We start from the raw sequence: 18,031 nt of genomic DNA on the forward strand, positions 1-18,031 counted from the left end.
GATGATGGATTTGTTATTCTATTAAGTGTGAATTACTTAGTTGGCTAAGGTTTTCAAATAATATTATATTTTCAGATATGAGATGCAGCCTGCTATATACAGGAGTATATTTTGTTGTTGGTGGTGGTAGTTTAGTATTTAGTCTTTAGTACAAAAATAACAAATAGTTGAATATCCATATCTTAAAAGAAAAAAAAAAGATAAAAGGGCCAAACAAGCAAGCTTCTATGGAACGCCTTTTTTAAGCCTGTACCATTTTAGTACATTGTACTTTTTGCATTAATGCCTACAGCTGTGGAGTGATTACTCATCTGATTAACCAAGTCTACCCAGTGGAACTGAATATAACATTATTTGTGGCAACATATCTATACCAGTCCAAAAAGCTGCCTTCAAAATATTTGTAGCTTTCTCTTGTACTAAAGAGGCTACTGTGTACTTTCTCTTTATTTTTCTGGTTGAAAATAACTCCTTAAGAATGATCTTGGCTTCTATTGTCTTGAATCTGTATAATCTCAGCAATGGAAGCTTAGAAATATATATAGTTTCCTGAAGCTGCAGTTTTGTCATTTTAGGTTGTGATGATTGACGTACCTATCGACCTACCTGCCACTCCTATTGCCTGGTTGCAGGGCAGAAACAAAATTCCCACAGTTGTCAAAATATCTCTGTAAGATCGATATTCAAATATTTTCTTTTTATTTCCTGCCTTTCACTTGGAGTTGTACAGTGAAAACGTCCTCAGGAAAGCTTTAAGGTGTAAGGTTTTTTTATTTTGTTTTTGTTTTTGGCTGGTTTGGGTTTTTTTGTTTGTTTTTGTATTGATGCTTCAGTTTGGGTCAGAGCTCTGCACTATTTTGTTCCAATTGTTTGCTTGTGTAACAATAACTTTAATAGCTCATTGAAAAGAAAGGAAGAAAGAAATGCATCCAACAATACACCTAGAGCATGCTGCATATAGAATTCAGTTGACATTATTATAATATGAAGACTAAAATTATGCTGTTTTCAAATGCTTTAATACAATTTTAAAATATTCATATTAAAGCCTGTGTTTGATCGTAGATTATAAGTCCCTGCATATTCTATTATTAGGCATTTTAATCTAACTAATATTTTGAGTAGCATTTTATTATTAGGTATTTTAATCCAAATAACTAATATTTTGAGTAGCATTTTACATGACAGTAGTATTTATGGTTTGTTTTTTTTTTTTAAGAATTAAAGAAGGGCTTTCTTACTATGGCAATTTCTTTAAAACTCATGTTTTTATATGGACTTTCTCCAAAATTGAATTCCATGTGTGATTTCTATGAAATTGCTCTTTCTGTTTCCTATTTGTGTGCTTTAATATAAAATTGTTCTATTTTCCTCTTCTTTAACCAAAGTGTGTAACAGGAATGTTTCTTTTGAGAGACTTTGGAAAGTTGAAATTTGCCAGATGTTCTGTGCTAACCTAGAAGTGTGCATTCCCTGGGTACCAGGACTGTGTGAAATTCTTTGCTATTACTTTGATGGAACGTTTGGTTTTGGTTCATTTTGGTATTTTGCTTCTACTGTGATCAGAGCTTGTTTTTTATTCTGTATTTTAATGATACTACGGCATCCAGAAAATCTGGCAAAGAAAATGATATTTTGATGACATTTTTCACAGGGCTCAACTAGAATGAATTATTACATTTTAACCATGGCCCTAATAAACAGCTCCTTTATTTCCTCTGGAAGGATACAATATTTCTTTGTCCAAGAAGTTGCCTGAGTATATGTATTGTTGAAGTGCTAAAAAGCTGCTTTTCTCTAAACTTTAGCTGAGAGACAATGGTATTTGCTACGTATATACTATTTGAGTGTGACTCAATATTTTATGATTATAAAGATGAATTTCAATTTAAATTTTGAAGTAAACACTTTTTATCTTAAATGGAGAAATTTCATCCCAATAGCCCTATTTCCTTGTACAAATTAATCATTTCTATATAACTTTCATTTATCCACCAAATGATCTGCTTTAAGTTTTACACTTTGAGTTCTTACTACAATCTTTGGCACCCTTCCCCCAGTTATAGTTGGGCCCACCTAAAGGAATTTTTTTTCCTAGGCCCACAAACCTGAGTCTACATTATTACATTGGAATACATTGAGCTGTGTTTCTAGAGTAAGTTGGGATGTTTTTGTTTCCCAAGAGGGGAATGCTGCTTGTTTAAATATAGATCCCTGGGTGCTGGTGCTGTACACTAATGAATAATCATATATTATCAAATCTAGCTTTTGTAAAGAAGCAAAATGAAGTATTTTCCTAAACCATTTCTAAACTTGTCAGTGATGTTACATTGTGTCAGTTGTGACTGATGCATTTTTGACAAGGAGGAGGCCTGTAGCGTAGAGCCAGCTTCCTGAAGGAGCCTTGGGGAAGGTCATGTTTTGTGACCTGGGCACCATTCTTGAATGTTGTTATTATTGGAAGAGGGGACCCTTAGGCTGCTACCCTTCCCCTCCCCAGAAGCCCTCTAACTATGACTGACTTTCCAGTTCATCTTTTCTAGAACCAGGGCTCCCAGGCTTTGGACTTTTCTAGAACCAAGACTCCCAGGATTATGACTTTAAGAGGAGTTCTGCCATCTATAGACTAGTAACTATCTCAGCTTCATTTGACTACTAAGTTTCATTAGTAGTAGTGGCCCAGTCCTACTGTAACATGAGGATGATGCATTCTCAGAGAAATTGCCAACTTAGAGCATCAAGCAACTAGGATGAACTTTTATGTTTTGGCATAAAAGTGAGTTATGACTTTTTTGTCATGTAAAAATATTTTACACATTTCCATTGTATTTCTGTGGATTCTTTGTTACTCTTTTAACAGTCTTAGCTATAAATAACTTCAAGGACAACACTGTTGGATGTCAAGTAGAATATTTATTTCAGACAAGTATTTGTGCCAGTATATTTTAGACTCAACTATGTGCTTTATTTTAGGCATTTAAAAAAATGAGCTGTTTTCCAACACCTGCATACCAACTGGGCCTGCATCCTCTTCAGAAATGTTGTTTAATAAACAGTGTAGCTTTATCATGCAGAGGCTATTGCCAAATACTGTTAATTAGGCCAAAAAAATGTTTTTTATAGGTTCGTGAAACAGATCTACTCTTCTCTCTGTAATGGCATCTTAGCTTGAAATCCAGGAAGCAGTGGTGTATGGTGTCCATATCCATGATTTCCTGAATTGGAGAAAAAGTGTGGAAAGCATCTGGAGAGAAGGAGGCTCTTTACCAGCTTGTTTCCTGTAAGTTCAATTGGAAGACCTTGTCTGTGCAAATAGATTTCAAAATAGAGCCTGCCCTTTGACTGTCTCCATAATTACATGGCTTGCTCTGTATTTTATTTGGCAGCCAGAGCAGTTAACCCCTGGAGGGAAGGGGCTGATGGCATGGGCAGCTTGGCTTCCCAGACATGTCCATGGGAATGAATAAACCACTGTTTGGAGAAGCCCATAGCTAAAAACACACTGCAATAGTATTTAACTGAACTGAAACTCTTTTAAAACAAGTTTAATAATGTTTATTATGATTGGTTAAAAAACTTAACTTTGTCCTTATTGTGTAGATTGTAGAGCGGTATTAATTGTTTTAAAAAAAGAAATTGGGACTTGGGGGAGTTCCTTGTTGCTTTGATGTAATCAACATCTGTCAACAGAATGAATTTGCTTTTGTTTAGTTTCAAGGGCCCTTGTCCTTTAGCTTTGCCCAATCAGTATCTGCTTCAGCCTGGGGCATTCCCTAGTTTTGTGTGTGTGTGTGTGTGTGTGTGTGTGTGTGTGTGTGTGTGTGTGTGTGTGTGTTTTGCCTTCAACAAATGCACAGGTTATTTCTTGTGAAATATGAGCTGCTTTTCTGCTTTATAGTTGCCTTGAAATGGGAAGGAACTTTCAGTCTTTCTCATTTATATTTGAAATGTGTACATCTTAGTACTAGATTATAAAAATCAATAAAAGTTATATCAAGTGATGCAGACTATTTAATTTTTCTTTCATAACATTTGCACAAGTTATGAAATCTGTCAAGCAGACAGTGTTTTAGGTGAAGAAATATAAGGTCTACTCGCATTCACAGTGTTCTCTTGGACTTGCCGTTCTCACAGCACTGTAAGAGCCTGTGCTTCTATTCTGGGTAATTGGTTGGAGTTTATGAAGTGTGACCTTTCTGTGGTTCTAAATCAGCACCTTGAAAATGTATTCCTATGGTATAGTCCCTTCTAACCCTACTGTAGAAAGCAACATGTTTAAACAGGTAGAAAGACATAAGATTGCTGTCACAAAGTACATTGCTTTTTTTGGTTGTTAAAGTTAATGTAGTATTTCAGGCAAATCGTTTGGTTTAAAATTAAAGTCGTCAATGCAGGTAAGAACCATATTTGAAAATGAATTAGCAAAACATTGTTGTTTTCTCTCTTGGTAATCATAAATCATTTAAATCTGGCAGGCATTCCTCCCTTCATCCAAAATAATTGCCTCCATTTGTAAAATCAATTAGATGTTAATATGCTATAAATAATAGTTTTGTTACTAGACTTTGGCATTTACTGATCATTATGAAAAAATATATTCAGTAAGACATTTTACAGGGTGTCTTTTAAATTACATATTATCTCTGGTTGACATTGTTAGCTGATGTAAAGTAGTGCCAGGCTACTTGATTGTGTTGTTTTCTATGCAGATATTTGATACCTCTGAAATGTAACATAACTGAGGATTGAGGGCACGCTGCAGGGTGAAAGTGCTTCCTTGGAAACGTACAATGAAAAATATAGGTGTTGGTAGCCCACAGTTGAGTACAAATGTACTTTGTTCGGTTTTACAACTGCTTAAAATAATAGGCATTTTAAATGTCTCTCTGAAAGTTCATTCAGACCTCTCCCTTAAAAATACTTGTTGACCAAAAGAAAACTCACATTTTCAAGGATGAAATCAGCTTAATTAAGGGTCATTAGTAAAGGTGCACATAAAAACCCAGGGCACAGTGGGTGAAATGGAAGCGTTTCATTATGTGGTATAGAATGCATGAGCAGATAACAATTAAAATGGACCCTGAGTAAGAGGCCAATAAATATAGGGCATGTTGTGTGCAGCAACATTAGTTATTTAAAATGCATTCCTCCCTTCATCATACTTGAATTCTGTAACCCCACCTTTCAGACTTAATCTGTAAAGGGAAATAAAATGCAGCATTTAGAAATTGGTGTTATTACCAAATGTGAAAATATTTAAAACCATAACCTAGATTTACATTCCAAATGCATATTTTAAATGTGAAAAATGTGCTGCAGGATCCAGAGGACATATAGCAATTTCAAGAGACGTTCAGGCTGCACAGTGTGCTCCTCCATGGAGTGAAAGAAGCAGTTGCCTATAATTTTCAGCATTCAGCTCAAACTAGGCGTGGATAGAATTTTTGTGACATCGAAATTAATTCTTGTTACCTTTGGTAACAGTAAATATTCTAGTATTCATAACAAATAACGTATAGACTTACTGCCTAAGAAAACCCTTTATAAAGTTTCTGTTAGGTAATCAACAGTGACAATACTCACTATGATCATCTCTTGCAAGATCAAATTAGTTCAAAGCAAATCCTTGCTGTTCTGGGCTCTCCTACTCATCTGAGGTTTCTGATTTGTTCCCACAGGCGTCTCCTAAGCGTCAGATAGTCTACTTGCCCATGTGGTAATTAGTACACACCTGCATCTTGTTTCCTCAAAAGAGCTTTACCAAAAGAGGGTGTGCGGTGGGGGTCTTGGGTGAAAGATAGTGTGAAGAAGACGGCGAGACCAGCCCTGGGGCTGGTGGGAACTGGATGGCATCCCTTTCTCTGATGATGGTCATCATCCATCAAATTAGTTGTAACATTGATTGTAGCAAGTTGGATGTTCCATTGTAGTTATATGGTATCAGTTGTGCTTTATACAAAAAAGAAATATGTAGGAAACTCAACACACCTTTTCTACATTGATCTATATCAGATACTATAGTTTGGGTAATTTTTTTTGATCCTGATGTAATGGGGGTCTAGGGATTTTAATTTTGTTCACTCTGTATTTAGAAAATTTAATTACTGCTTATTAATTACAATATAATAAGGTTGAGGACCTCCCCCACTTTTTTGCCAGGTTAATTGGAGAACCATTATCTTCTAAAGGTCCCATGATTTGAGCCCATTTCTCCATTTCACCTGTGAAAATACTAGTTTTTTTTCTCATTTGTAATGAATAGTTAGTGGAATAAACATGGTATGGTACCTTATTATCCTGTTACTTTGTGACAACATTTATAAGAGTGTCTTTTATCAGATTGAAAGCAAAGATTTCACTTCAAACACAAAAGTGTCTTATGAAAGTGGAATTGCTGAGAACACTGCAGAACCATAATTGTCAGCAGATTGGATCTGTTCAGGGTGTCCCAATGTTTAGAATTTTGCCATCCAGTCTCATGGGTGTACCTGCATCTTTTCTGCATGGAGGCTGTCATTTGGCAGCACAGGTACATTGGCAACACTGTTCATACTAAAAGTGAATGTCTCAAAAGCCTCATCTAGATATACTAGTAGAGACCTGATTACTGTGTGCCTCAAGTTTAAGTACATAGAAAAGGTTCCCCTGCAAATGACTGTGTCCTGAACTTGAAAGTACTGATAAAGATGCTCTCTCTCTTGTGTAATCCAGCCACATTGAAAAAAGTCTTCATGAGTCTTAAAATTGATCAGAGGCTACATCATCCCATTGCCTGGGATGAAGCATGACAATCAAATGTTGTTATGAAGGCACAAATTTCAGAGCTGAAGGGACCTCAAAAGACTATGAAGTCCAACTCTTTTATTTTACTAAGCTGCTGCATCTCAGTGGGTACTATCTGTGAAGTGCTCAGCACGGAGCTTAGCACCAGTAAGCTTTTGGTCAGTGTCCACTGTATTGCTCAAGGTCATGTAGTGAGCTCCAGGGGTAAAACTGCAAGGTGCCATCCAATGTTGTGTCACTGTGGTCCTTTTTTCATCATGTATAACACTATCTGATATAACCTCATATATTTGTTGATTTGCTTACTGCCTGCCTCCCACTACAAGAATGTAAGCATCATGAGAGCAAGGACTTTGCCACTTTCGTCACCACTATATTCCCTGCATCCAGAGCATGGCACATAGCAATGAGTTCAGTAGGTAGTTGCTGAATGAAAGAATAAACTTAGAAGCCTAGAGGTGAACATGTCAAACAGTGGAGAAGGGAAAGGAAAAGAAATGAATGTTTATGTAGCACCTTTTTTTTTTTTTGAGACAGAGCCTTGCTCTGTTGCCCAGACTAGAGTGCAGTGGCATCAGCCTAGCTCACAGCAACCTCAAACTCCTGGGCTCAAGCGATCCTCCTGCCTCAGTCTCCCAAGTAGCTGGGACTACAGGCGTGTACCACCATGCCTGGCTAATTTTTTAGTGTATTTTTAGTTGTCCAGCTAATTTCTTTCTATTTTTAGTAGAGATGGAGTCTCACTCTTGCTCAGGCTGGTCTCAAACTCCTGACCTCAAGCAATCCTCCCTCCCCAGCCTCCCAGAGTGTTAGGATTACAGGCATGAGCCACTGCACCTGGCCAAGCACCTATTTTTTTAAAGATGGTATACATATATATGTTATCTCAGCAAATGCTCACACCAGCCTCATGGTAGGGAGTGCACTATTAGTCCCATTTAACAGTGAAGAAAGTGAGGCTCAGAAGTTTTGGTAACTCAAACCTATTTGACTTCAAAGCTCATGCTATTTTCACTACCACAATGTCTCCCAATTAGATCATTTCTAGGAATTTTCATGAAAAAAATCTTTATTCTAAATGTTAATTGGTCACATGATATTTACATTTTTCATGATAAGAAAAAAAATGTCCTTGAAATCCAGTCCCTGAAAGAACACATTATAGCAAAGCACTCTAGCCCATAGAACTTATAGGAGCCTCTGCACACTGTTGAGAGGTGGCTTGGAATACCAGGCATAGCTCTGGACTTGGACTCAGAGGACTAAACCTGGGGCCAGATAATTGATTACCAGAGAGATGTGAGCCTTAGTTCTGTTTCTGTAAAATAGTGACATTTATAGCTGCCTGCCTACTGACAGAGCTAGTAAGAGATAATGTATGTGGAGCATATAGCACTGAGCTTAATTAAAGAACGTGTCCATGAAATGTTAGCCACTGTTATTATTACTATTTCTGTTAGTATTATTGTTATTAATAGTAATCATAATATATACTTTCCTCCAAAGGGGAGCACTTGTGAGCTTGTGTCTTGTATGTGGTCCTACCTATAGATGCAGTTAGGGGGCTGGAGTCATGGATTGAGTCCACAGGAGTCCACATTTTCCATTCCGTAGCCTCACTACCCAGCTAAGAGTTCTGTCAGTCACCTCCCTAAAGCATGTGTGTGGTCAATGAAAGGAGCTTGGCTTGAGGCAGTGGATGGATTGGGTCAACGCATCATCTCTTTTAGAGAAATAACATAATAATAGTCATAACAATAGTTTTATGATGCTTTTTACATGTTCTGGGGGTTTCCATGTGTGTTAGCTCATGTTTTTCTCATGCTGTGAGAGAAGTAATATACTTCGTGGAGGCAACTCCACCTGCCTTCCCTCAGCTTTGGCACTTACTGCATGTCCCTTTGTGTGCGTCAGTATATTCAGCTGTGCAATGGGGTATTGGCAGTCTACAACTCATAGGGTTTCTGTGAAGGTTAATGAACTAACATATGTAAAGTGTCTAGTACAGTAATTGACACAAAATAAGTGCTAACTATTATTAGCTATACTGCAGCCCATGTTTTCTTTTCTATTTTACTTACTATGTATTCTTGGAAGAACTATTGTTTACTGGGCATCTACTAAATGTACAAGGCACCTTCACGTTCTTTTTTTTTTTTATTTCGGCATATTATGGGGGTACAGATTTTAAGGTTTCAGAAATGCCCATTTCCCCCCCCCCACATTCTTATTTCAATTACTTTTCACCTAAGACTTGAAGTTTCACAAGAAACTTGTTCAGAGCTACTCAGCTAACAAGTGGTGGAGCTGAAACAAAGTCCAGGCTTCTGCTTTCCAACTATCTGCTTTTCCTAGGACACAACTCTGTCTCTCACGTATCAGCTGACAATCCTAGGGCTGCCGGTATTGTCATTAGGGAAGGATTATATTTCATAAGCTTTAAGGAATATGTACCTACCTCTGTCGAGCCACTTTTTCTTTTTTTCTTTTGTTTTTCTTTTTCCTTCTCTCTTTTTCTTTTTCTTGTTCTTTTTCTCTTTCATTTTTCTTTTTTTTTTTTTTGAGATAGGATCTTGCTGTGTTGCCTAGGCAGGTCTTGAACTCCTGTGCTCAAGTGATCCTCCTGCCTCAGCCTCCCCAGTAGCTGGGACTATAAGGTATGAACCACCTGCCCAGCTTTTGCAACTTTCTTTTTTTAAAGAAATGATATTACTGGCATTTTTTCTGTTTTGGGGAATTGTTTAAAAACACCTCTGTAGGTTTGATTCAACAATATCCCATTCAACTTTATGGAAGAACATAATCAAGTGAAACTTGTGACTCCGAGTTTCTGACCATTGGGGTTTGTTTGCATCATTCTCTTTCCTCAACTCAGAGATCCTGAGTACTGAAGCCAGTGCTCACCTGCAATTCATGTTTTCATTATGTTTCACAGCTGGAATGTTACTCTAGGCCAGTAGTTCTCAAACTTCAGTGTGTATCAGGATCACCCCGAAGGCTTGTTAAAGCCCAGATTGCTGGCCTCATCCTCAGAATTTGAGTCACAAAAGGCCCATGAATTTGTGTTGTTTTCCGAATGTGACACTAATACTACTAGTCTGGGAACCTCATTTTGAGAATCCATGCTCTAGACCAGGAATCAGCAAACTTCAGAAAAGGGCCATAGGGTAAATATTTTAGACTTTGTGGGTCGTATGGTCTCTGTCATAACTACTCGACTTTACCACTGTAGCTCAAAATCAGCCATAGGCAATTGTAAACAAATGAGGGTTGCTATGGTCCAATAAACTTTTATTTATGAGCACCAGAATTTGAATTTCATATAATTTCATGTATTATAAAATCTCATTTTTCTTTTTATTTTTTTGCAATCATTTATAAATGTAAAAATCATTTTTTAAGTCTTGGGCTGTATAAACCAGTCAGCAAGCCAGATTTGGCCCTTAGGCTATAGTTTACCAATCCCTGCCATGCAGTTGTGATCTGTTGAGGATTTGTTAAAATTATTGTTATTATAAAAATAATGCAAGTGGATAGTTTTAAAAATCCTAACAGTATAGGAGAAAATAAAATGAATCAAAAAGTCTTCCTCCTACCTCTAGCCCCAATCACATACCCCAGAAATAACCACTGTTGATGAATATCAATTTCCAGAAATTTTATAGACATGTATAAGCTTATTTAAGTATATAAGCCCTTTTTACATTAATGGGCTTTTTATACATATTGTTCAGCATTTACTTTTTTCCTAACAGTGTATTGTGACCTCTTTCCATATCATTACATAGAGATGATTTAGCTTATTCTTTTTTTTTTTTGAGACAGAGTCTCGCTTTGTTGCCCAGGCTAGAGTGAGTGCCGTGGCATCAGCCTAGCTCACAGCAACCTCAAACTCCTGGGCTCGAGTGATCCTTCTGCCTCAGCCTCCCGGGTAGCTGGGACTACAGGCATGCGTCACCATGCCCGGCTAATTTTTTTTATATATATATCAGTTGGCCAATTAATTTCTTTCTATTTATAGTAGAGACGGGGTCTCGCTCTTGCTCAGGCTGGTTTTGAACTCCTGACCTTGAGCAATCCGCCCGCCTCGGCCTCCCAAGAGCTAGGATTACAGGCGTGAGCCACAGCGCCCGGCCTAGCTTATTCTTTTTAATGGCTCCAGAGTTTTCTGTTGTGTAGATATACCATAATATATTTAACCAGTCCCTATTGCTATTTCCCATTTGGAAACATTTGGGTTGTTTCCTGTTTTTTTCTACCACAAACAATGCTACATTGAGGGTATATCTTTATACATCTATCATTGCATAATATCTGCAGGAAAAAGTCCTCAGAGATGAGCTACTGAATCAAGGGATATGTGCATTTAAAGTTTTGAGAGATATTTCTAAATTTCCGTTGTGAGTACTTTGAACCCTGTGTTCATTTGGGGGGGGTGGTTACACCTACATTTTTGCTAGTTAGTCTTTATCTGCCTTGAGCATTCATCACAATGAATTTCAGTATAATGCCTCACTGCCCGAGAACTTAACACAGAGTAGTAATCCTATGGAGGGCAAAAAGTGCAGCTGGCAATTTGTCCATGATTCTTGAAAGGAAAACGGCTTTAAAGAATATAAAGCCATCAAAACAGTGTCCTGAATCCAGGGTCAGCCTGGACATTGCCACATAAGGTATCACAGCAGAAATTGTTCTTTTTACAGACCTGGTGCTTAGCAGATGTTTCTATATGTTGGTTTCCCACTAGAGTTTTCCATTGTCAAGCATTTATGTAAACATAGTATTAGCTAATAAATATGCTTTGCTACTATTGTACTAGAGCTCAGAATACCACTGCTTTCCTTTCTATTTGGGGCTTTTCCTTTTTGAGTCAATAAAGTGTTAGAATGATGATTTAATAGATAACAGTATAACATCTTAAAATGGAGTACTATGTTAGGTTTTTTTTTTTAACTTAACATATGTCTATTTCTGCTCATAGGTTGTCATAGAATTTTCTCTTCACCACTCAATCATATCTACTTACACAAGCAGTCAAGCAGTCAACAAAGAAGAAATTTCTTTTTTCGGAGACAAAGAGATATTTCACACAGTATAGTTTTGCCGGCTGCAGTTTCTTCAGCTCATCCAGTCCCTGAGGTACTGTGTCGCCTATTATCTGCTGCTTTTTCCAGCCAAGATAAAGGTTGACTGTAGAAGTGATCAAACGTTTTTGTATCTTTGATTTCTGAGCCATTTGAGTCATAATTTTAAAACTTGGTTTGTGATTTAAAATAGTGATGTGAGAAGTTTTAATATCCTGCATTGCTGTTACATGAATTTTTTAAAATAAAGCTCTGAGCTTTCAACTGCTTAGCTTATTTAGAATTAAAATTTCTATCATGAAATGTTCTATATTAAATTCCTAAGATGAAGATAAAACTCCATGTATGTAGATTCTTAACTTTATTTTAGAGGAGAAAAATTGACTATAAAATTGGGGTGATTCAAAAGAGATTTCTTGAAACTAATACACTAGATTTTTTTGAAAGCCTGCTCTTATACTTTCCATATTATTGATGCTGCTGCTGTCTTTGAATTGTCTTTTAGAGTAAATTAAATAAAACATCTTGTCTCAGAGCATTCTTGATTTTTTTTTCCAGAGATTGCAATTCTGTGGAAAGCAGTCTATCCATTTTTCAAAATGCAATATCAAGGAGGGGTGTGAGTCCTTTAGGAAGAAGAACAGCTAAAAGAAATATAGATTTGTCCCAAAAATCACCTGCTTTCTCCCTTTTATGCATGTTTTTATAGTGAACCCACATTAAGTGTGTTATGCTTCCTGAAGATGAGTGGCCCATTTTCGTGGCAAAGGCTGCTGTGACAGGAGGGCCACGAGAGTCCAAAGCACTTCCCTTGGCTCGGCTGAGGCCTGGCCAGCACAGTGAGAGCTGGCGTTTGGAATCAGTCACAAAATTGACATTATTTTTCCTTCGTAGAAAAGAAAAAGAAATCTCCAGAGAGGAGATGTATTGTTTTAGACATTTCAGTCAATTTCAGTGACAACCCAACAGCCCCTCTGCCGGTAGCTATAACCTTGCCAGACCACAGAGCAGAGTGGATATAAGAACACAGGCTTGGGAGGGGAGAGCTGGTGAGCATTTGTGGGCATGAGCAGTGGAGCTGTAGAAGAGCAGGTGCTCCTCCAGAACTCAGCTGTGGCAAGCCACACAACGGCGTTACCTGTGTCAGAAAAGCCCATCTAAGTAAGAGTGAGTAAAGATCCTGAAGTCAAGAGGAGAGAGCCCTAACCTCAGCTCTTCTGGAGCTGCCGTGATGTTTCAATTGAATAGTGTTATCTCCCTCAGCTTCCTGTCCTAAACTGCTGTGTAGCTTTACTGTGTACTAATCAACACTGTTAATCGTTTGTAATACTTTACAAACTATTATAGTTTGTAAAGAGCTGTGCAAAACCTTGGACTGAAAGAAGCTCTGTGTGTAAGATAGTATTTATTTTCTCAATATTGCCCATGGGTTTAAGTAAGTGGTGGAGAATGGTCTATAAGAGTGATCAGAGTCGTCTGTTTTGAGTTTTGGGGAGTGCTTTTTGTTTGTTCTTGACAGATAATGGAAATATTCTAGGTGATTTTTATGTACTTGGGGAAAAAAAGAAAGTTGTTTGATTCTAGCCTCTCAGTTTGAGTATGGTTGCAAAGTGTAAAAAAAGTGTATGTGTAATAGGCTTCAGGGAACTTGACAGGCAGCCTTTTTACATATTTTTCATGGAGAGAGGGTGTTGGGAGCTATCCTTTGCATAAATTTTATCTTTGTGTTAAGAAGATGAAAGTGCTCTTAATTAACCATTTGGCAAATTGGAAGCTGGGTGCTATTTTTCATCAATGGTGACATACTTGTAACTGGGTTGGAGGAGGAAGAAAAGAAAACTACAGTTTGTTTTGACCAGAACTCTACTTCAGTCCAGTTTGACCCAAAGGATGGTAAGGTTAACAGACCATCCAGAGGCAGCACTAACAGGCAATGTTAAGTTCAAAAGGGCAGGGGAAGGAACCAGGGCAGCCTGGAGGGTCTGTTGTGCTGGCTTCGGAGGTCGGTGCTCCGGCAGGAAGGGCAGAGCTCCATGAAGCAGGAGGCTGTGTCCGAAAAAATGATCCCATTGTCGTGCGCTGGGTTCTGATCTTCGTTTTCAATCCTTTTTCCTCAAGCACATAAAGAAGCCAGACTATGTGACGACAGGCATTGTACCCGACTGGGGAGACAGCATAGAAGTTAAGAATGAAGATCAGATTCAAGGGCTTCGTCAGGCTTGTCAGCTGGCCCGTCATGTCCTCCTCCTGGCTGGGAAGAGTTTAAAGGTGGCGTCTCACCAAGCCTCAGAACGACTTGCACAAGGGGCCACAAACACTGTGCTTTTTTTTCTTTCCTTTTAACTCTTCTTTGTACATATCTAATTTGTTTTAAAGCATTAAGTAAAGCCTTGGGATGGGGGAAAAGAATTTTATTATTTTATGTGTTAATTCAAGAAGTCATTTAAAATCCAGATGCAATTTTAACTAGCAGAATTCTAGAGATACTTTGGGCCGAATCAGCCAATCCAGGTTAATCAATGGCAGATAGCTTTGACTTTTGCTCTCTTGCTCCTGCCTATAGTTTCTGCTTTTATTCCCCACATTATTTCTGTGTGCCTGAAGATTTTTTCTACCTTGTACTTTGTCTCCTGTTTCCTTGCATTAGCTTTGTAAAGAAAGATCAGACCAGATATGCACAGCTATAGGTAATATAGCAATATAATTGTGTACAACTGTCCTACTGAAAAATTTAGTTCTTTGATAATAATCTGAAATACCCTGCAATATAAGGATCATAAAAGAAAATATGAGTCTATAGTTTCCAAAATAAGAGCCTGCAGACTTTAGGAATTAATACTCAAAGATGAAATAACCTACAGTATCATCTGTGTAATAAACTTGTTATAGCAACATGAATAAGCATAATGTGAATATAAAATAACACAAAGAACATTGTTGAATAAATAGTTAATTTTTAATATGAGATTTTATTTTTGGTTTAGAATGTTATTTATGATTTATGAGTTCATGGAGATAGTGTTCGTGAACTGAGAAGACTCAATTTTGGCTTTCTTTTAGTTTGGGATACCTTCTAGGAAGGGAAAAATATTTTTTACACACACATTTATTTAGCTGGGCACAGTGGCTCATGCCTGTGATACCAGCTACTCTGGAGGCTGAGGCAGAAGGATTACTTGAACCCAGAAGTTCAAGACCAGCGTAGGCAATATAGCTAGACCCTGTCTCCAAAAAAAAGACAAAAAATTATTTACGCATGAAAGAAATCAAGATTAGTGAAAATCAAATCTCTACAAAATGTAGCAGACTCAGTTTTTTAAATGATGCCCTGTAATCTCCATGCCATTGCTGTAAAACTCATGTAATGTTTCACTAAGATAAAAAGGTGTGGATTGACCTACTTTGAAAGCTTTGTTGTCTAAACTGAAGATCCTTTTGAGCATTTATTTATATGCTTTCATTAGCCCAGGGCACTAGCCATTAAAGAAGAAGAAGGAATTGCTGAAGAACATATTTTTGAAATCTTCAGGCTAAAATGGAGTTGTATCATTTAATGATTCACAAATGATTTAGAGAATCCTAGAGTTTAAAATTTCTATTTCTCAATAGTCTATAACACCGTCATATACCCAAATGATTGTCAAAAAAGGCACAATTTAGGATTGTAACATTAATTATTATTAATTAAAATGTACCATAAGTTTATCATAGTAAATTTATACAGTCTCACATAGAAGTACCATTGCTATAGATATAGTTGATAAATACAGGAGATGTCTTCAACTGTCACTGCACAATTTCTTTATTTAATGTTTTAGGTTGACATGACAACTGAAGAGATAGATGCTCTTGTTCATCAGGAAATCATCAGTCATAATGCCTATCCCTCACCTCTAGGCTATGGAGGTTTTCCAAAATCTGTTTGTACCTCTGTAAACAACGTGCTCTGTCATGGTATTCCTGACAGGTATTCATTTCTTAATAACATATTGTTCCTTTGGAAAGTAAAACACGAAACTAAGATCTATAACATGTTGAAAGATACTATCATTCTTTTGAAACCCACTGACAAACTTCTGAAGTTGAATGTGGTAAAATAGAAATTTGGAAGTATTTTGCTTCTAAATGGATACAACACCACCATTTAATGTTTTATTAAAGCTGTATGTAATCTAGAAAAAAGGGTAGTGCATCAAATATTTCTTTTACCTTCTTAAATTTTAACCATGAAAAAATGGTAAAAATCCAACGTAGGCCAATATTTGCTATCAACTATTGTTGTAGTTCTTGGTAAAATGAAGGTAACAAGTGCATGCTTTGAAAAACATAGTTGATTTTTAAACAATGGCAATGTGTTCATATTATGTATTGCTTGTAAAATGTGATGTGTCTGACATAAGTTAAAGATGAGATATACTTATTCCATTTATTCCTCCTTCACTCCACATCATCACTGTTAACTCATTGGGTTTGTGATAGTAGTCATTAGCTATTTATTTTTATATTCCTTCTATTGAGATCTGCCTATCACCATTTTTTTTTCTGTTTATGTTTCAGTCGACCTCTTCAGGATGGAGATATTATCAACATTGATGTCACAGTGAGTAAATCATATAAAAAATAGTCTTTGATCAACTTCAGAATTGCTGGTAGCAACAGGAAGAGTGGATTGAAAATGTGAACTGCACCGGTGGAAGTGCTGTTTACTTCTAGACCCAGACGCAAGCAGCTGGTTTCCTTTTTTGTCTTTAACTCTGTGTTTATTCCAAGTAAACCCAGGCCTGACTTGAATTTAGGGCTGGAATCAGATGCACTGAGATCAATGTTGGCCTAAGTGAAATGTCAACCCAATCCTGCTATGTGTCATGTTTTTGAGAAGGTGTAATTGTTATTGATCCACTGTGTAGTTAACGCAGAGCACCATAGCACTGGGCAGCTGCTGAAGCTAGATATGTATGAGATGAGCTAACACGAAGAAAGCCAGCATTTTTCCTTCACTCTGCCAAGATTGATCTTCCTCTTCCTGCTGATTTTGAGTGGGGCCTGTCATTATCTTACTCTGTCATTAGGGGCTACATTGGCCTGTGTGTGTCAGTCTATTTGGACAGCAACTCTTTCGCTAGCAGTGTTCCCTAGATTTATTAAAATCGCTGAAGGTATCGTCATGTTCCATTTCTGGTATAGAGAGCCTTGAGCTCAAAGCACAGAAGCAGAGTGATTTTCTGTCTGAACTTAAGTCTTCACTAAATGGTTAATAGCTTTTCTTTTAAATAACAAGCCTAAGTAATTTAACACAGGGACTTTAAATTATACAAGCTCTACCTTTTTCTAATTTTCTTAACCTTTCTCAGACTTGGATTATTTATGTTTTCACATTTCCTTTTATTAAAAAATTTTATAACAGTACTTCTGGATTATGTAGATCATAAATAAATTCTGTACATCTGATGATTAATAAATAAATTTTAAATAAATCAATCAAATTTAGACATCTGAGAACTAGTTGAGATGGACACTATTCAAGAAATATGGTTTTTATTAATACAATATTTTAAGAATTGTATCTAGACCATGAGACCTAGGCAGGAGTGGGAATGAGATGGAAACAGACATCTGATAGTTGTATTCAGTCATATTTTTACTTAGTTAAATTAATTTGACCTTTTTTCTTCATATCAATTTGTGTGGGGACATAGCCAAAGATTCTTTTATTGCTGATACTATTTCCTATATCATTTTGTCCTACTTAGAATACTTGAATGTTTGCTCCACATATAACATTTTGTTATCTTTCCAACTCAGAGTCATGTAGAAGGAGGTATTTTTTGAAATGTACCTGAAATAAAATTTTATTCATGGTATGCTATTATTTTAGATTGTATCTGATGTTAGGATTTTACATTTATTATCTCACCTAATCACCCTCTATAAAACATTGTTGCTTTGAATGCAATTGGCATACTCTTCCCTACTGTTTCCAATGTGTCCAAAGAGAATATTCTATTCCTTTTCTAAGTTTTCTGAAGACTTTTAATAAACAGTTTCATTTTTAACATTCAGATTCTTTCACAATTGTGAAACTCATAAAGCAAAGTAAAATACTTTCAAGTGTCTAGAAATGTGAAGGAATCTAGGAAACAGTATCTTAACAAATTATATTTTTT

General features: G+C 36.8%; 1 protein-coding gene across 1 annotated transcript in view; it reads left to right on the plus strand.

Moving 5' to 3' along the window:
- Positions 1 to 18,031, plus strand: part of METAP1D (methionyl aminopeptidase type 1D, mitochondrial) — a 73,940-nt gene that overhangs the window by 43,553 nt on the left and 12,356 nt on the right. The window contains 4 exon segments of the mRNA XM_012781938.3: positions 11,765 to 11,922; positions 13,986 to 14,135; positions 15,686 to 15,834; positions 16,425 to 16,467. Of these exon segments, the coding sequence (XP_012637392.1) occupies positions 11,765 to 11,922; positions 13,986 to 14,135; positions 15,686 to 15,834; positions 16,425 to 16,467 (500 nt within the window).

The sequence above is a fragment of the Microcebus murinus genome, chromosome 8 (assembly GCF_040939455.1).
Source record: "Microcebus murinus isolate Inina chromosome 8, M.murinus_Inina_mat1.0, whole genome shotgun sequence".
NCBI lineage: Eukaryota > Metazoa > Chordata > Mammalia > Primates > Cheirogaleidae > Microcebus > Microcebus murinus.